This window comes from Rhagoletis pomonella, unplaced genomic scaffold (assembly GCF_013731165.1).
Source record: "Rhagoletis pomonella isolate Grant_MI unplaced genomic scaffold, Rhpom_1.0 Rhpom_scaffold_15035, whole genome shotgun sequence".
NCBI lineage: Eukaryota > Metazoa > Arthropoda > Insecta > Diptera > Tephritidae > Rhagoletis > Rhagoletis pomonella.
Window position 1 is genome coordinate 1 of NW_023473562.1, and position 3,736 is coordinate 3,736.

At 41.6% G+C, this 3,736-nt stretch overlaps 1 protein-coding gene across 1 annotated transcript; it reads left to right on the plus strand.

Moving 5' to 3' along the window:
* Positions 1-2,269: 2,269 nt before the first annotated feature.
* On the plus strand, positions 2,270-3,732 carry LOC118757178 (dynein regulatory complex protein 11-like; the record flags this gene model as incomplete). Its single annotated transcript, XM_036491912.1, has 3 exons — positions 2,270-3,295; positions 3,366-3,591; positions 3,673-3,732. Coding segments are annotated over exons 1-3 (1,111 nt in total), but the record flags the coding sequence as incomplete, so codon positions are not given.
* Between the last annotated feature and the right edge of the window lie 4 nt (positions 3,733-3,736).

The following is a 3,736-nucleotide window of genomic DNA, read 5'->3' on the forward strand; positions in this document are numbered from 1 at the left end:
GCCGACAAATTGAGAGAACGGTTCTACCTTGCTATGTTTTTATCATGCTCTAACCGGGTACGCAAATTAAGGTAACCCCCTTCCCCGGTACTCGGAAACCGAACGCAGATTACCCACCATTCGGCTGACTTGGACAAAGATAATCCGCTACCCAGGTACCCGGATAAATATCGATGGCTGAGTGGAAGATCGACCTATCTCGGCAGCCAGTTCGAAAACGCTCTATCTCAAAAAACTTTTCACGATAACTAAAATAACTTATCTCCATTTGAAAATTGAAATTGAAAATTTTTAACTGAAAAGCAATATGTTGAAAACATTTTGAAATCGGAATAAAATTACGTCCACTTCCTAAATAACGGTAACTTTCAGAAATACGTAAACTATAATTCAATAATAAATATGGACGTTAATTTACTCCAAGTTGATATTTACAACAATATCTTAACCAGAAATAAGAAGAACTTTTGCGTAAGTCATATGACTTACGGTTTCGAAGTTATATTTTTGAAATCCGAGGAAAACCCCAGCTTTTCATGCAGTTTACAGAAAGGTGAAAAAACTCTACATTTATTAGGTGTGCCGGATATATTAAGTTCGGTTTCGCCCGAACTTATACTTCTTTACTTGTTAAATTATATACTATGTTTAGCAGCTAAGTTTACATTTTAACGGGTCCTGTTCTGTCGAAAAAAGTTATCCGACAGACCTTATTAAGTACATTCATTTTGTACGAATTATCGCAAAGAGGTGGACTCTATTACAAGCTTTCTCAATTTCCAACTTATTGGGCTTCGAGCCTTCGGGTCGTCGACATTCAAAATTTTTTCGAAATCCCATGATTTCACCTTTATTGTCCTCAGTTGAAATACCATTTTAATATCCTGCCTTTTGCCAATGTAAAAATATTATTTACTTAGATATTTCTTCACTCACTCTCGTCCGAAAATCTTCGTTCACGTAACTTAATTTTATTTTTAATTAAGATATAGAAAATGTCCCTTAGAGCCAGGCGAAGACTCTAGCGATGCTGGTCAATTTCTGTGAATCCCGTAACTTTTGGGGGGCATCCTTACAACTCTACTCTGTGCGCCCAATTTTCACGCCTATTCTGTACGACTACCTCTCGTACATAACCCAGTAAATTACCGTATTACATTTCATTAACTGTAGTCCCTTTAGGCAAGTAATCAACTTTTAAATTTCGACGCTATCCAAGAAAATGGTAGCCATACACCCCTATTGCGAGTGTCGATTGGTAGTAGATAAACGACTATTATTCGATTATCGCTTTTCCATGGTATTGTGAACTTCGTTGTCTCGTTCAATAAGTCAAAGTGAATAAATTATAGGCGCTATTTCTTCTACAAAATAAACAGTTGAAGAAGAATGAGCGACTAAAAACTATTCAAAGTCGCTTATTGAACGAGAGATCGACATTCACAATACCATGGAAAAGCGATAATCGAATAATAGTCGTTTATCTACTGCTAGTCGACACTCGCAATAGGGGTGATATTCTTTGACGAGTGGGTACTTGCTTATTGAGTTTAGTAGACATATGTATATTCTTATTTAGGAGACCCTCTCGGCTACGGTCCGAATATAAGACGATTTCTAAAAAAAAAAAACTTTTGGACAGTGATTGGCCAAAAAAGAAATATTTTTAAAGCAATTCGAAAATTCCGGTTCAGACATAGTATCCTTTCGGTAAAAATCAAAAGCCCGCCCGGAAAATGTGGCAAGATAGAGCTAAGCAGAACGTGCATCGTCTGCACACAAGTAAGTAAGGCTGCAAGTAGACGTCCGTCTTGGAGCTACCGGCTTGCTTTATATCAAGTTGTAGGCAGGAGTTGGAGTCCCTCCCCAAATACATTTGTCATTCCCTCCATTGAGCAAACTTAAAAATTCAGCCACCATTGCAATACCTTCTATAACGGACTAAGACTGATCGGTATCGAAACATGCTAAACTGTGGCACCAGATAAGATAGAACTTTAGCAGATATAAAAAAAAACTTCAAAACTAGACTAGGCGCTTCCTTAAGACTAGGATGAACAAAAAAAGTACAATCAGAGAGTTTGGCAAATCCAAATAAATTTGTTTGTTATATATAAGCGTGGTTTGATGCAAGTAAGGACTTGTAAACTGTTAAACAAACTACCCGAAGCTGGTGGTTTTGACGCTTATTGCGCTGCGCAAACAATCCGTTATACTAAGGGTTTTGTACACACCTTTGCAAAAGGGTGAACCCGAAAGCATTTTCTACCCCATTTCGAAATCAGTTGAGAACGCGTCATGGCGCCAGTTCCTCTTAGCTTCTTCGTTGTCATGGGTTTAACTATTATGGTTACCAAATCAAATCCCATTTTCAAACGCTGCAACTATTTCCACAAAACTGCAGTTACCATTTAGTCGTGTTCGACGGTTGTATCACTTTGCTCTCGCTTATCCTTGCCGCTAATAAATAATGTCCAATCACTACTACAATGAGCTTTGGCACCAGGCGCAGCACGAAGTTGATCTTTTAGCAGTCGCCGATGAACAGCAGGGACAGAATTTCGAGACTGCGCTCGCCGCTCTGGCTTCGGCCCTGCCGGATATAGAAGCAGTGACCGACCCAAAAAAGCTTATTCAGTCTACTGTCTATGAGTTCTATTTACGCTATATCGGCATCGCCAATCGTCTGGAGGAAGTTTACGACAAAATGATACAGCCACAGAAGCGACTCTTGGTGCGCAAGCTACTCGACGCGTGCCTGGGGCGCGTTATTGAGCTTAAACATGATCTGGTCAATATCGATTTAATGGAGTTCAATTACAACGACGCGGTTGTTATACGGCTGCAACTAACGCCCATGGATACTGAGCTGCATATACCGCGCTACTTTCTACGCGAACGACAACAACAAATCGAGCAACGCAATCGTACCATGCACGAAATACTCATCAAGCTGGGTTGGTTAGAAGAGCATCCGAGTGAAGAGAAGCTAAGCGAAATCGAGGCTATACGTCTCTTGCAGATGCATGAGCGCGCGCGCCAGGGAAGGTTACGAGCGCATTTCATGAAAGAGATACGCATGCTGAAGGATAAGGGCAAGGCAGAGGAGAAAGGCAAGGAGCGCAGCGATATGGGTCTCTTGGCCGCCATGAAGATACAGAAGGTGTGGCGCGGCCATACCGCGCGCCGCATCACGCGAAGACGAAAGCAAGAAGAAATGATTTTGATCGGCATGGTGCCGCCCACCGCGGCGATGCTAAAGAGACGTGCCGAAAAGGAGGACAAGCTAAATAAGGTAGTTGTTAGCGGTAGTGAACTTATCAAAGCTCAAGTTACCCTATATTTGTTTATTTGCTTTCACGTAGATTTACGAGCGTCGCTATGCAACACAAGCGGCCTACAAACAGAAACTGGAATCATCCGTAGTAGCTGTGCGCGCGGACATAAAGTCCAAGCAGGGTTCTACAATAACCGAGGACATAACCGATGAGTTACGCGCCTGGATCAAGGATTGTTACGAGAAAACGGGCAAATTGCCAGAATTTCCGAGCGAGGACCAAGGCGGTTCGCTGCATATCTTCAGTCGGCCAGGTATAATATATATTTATTTTTCTCCAACAACAGGCGTTTAGTGGAGATCCAATTTCTAATTTTCATTTTATTAATTTTTAGGCACTGAAAGCGAGCTCAGCCGCTCTTCAGCGCGCTCCTCAAAGGAGTCGCGCAAGACCAAGGA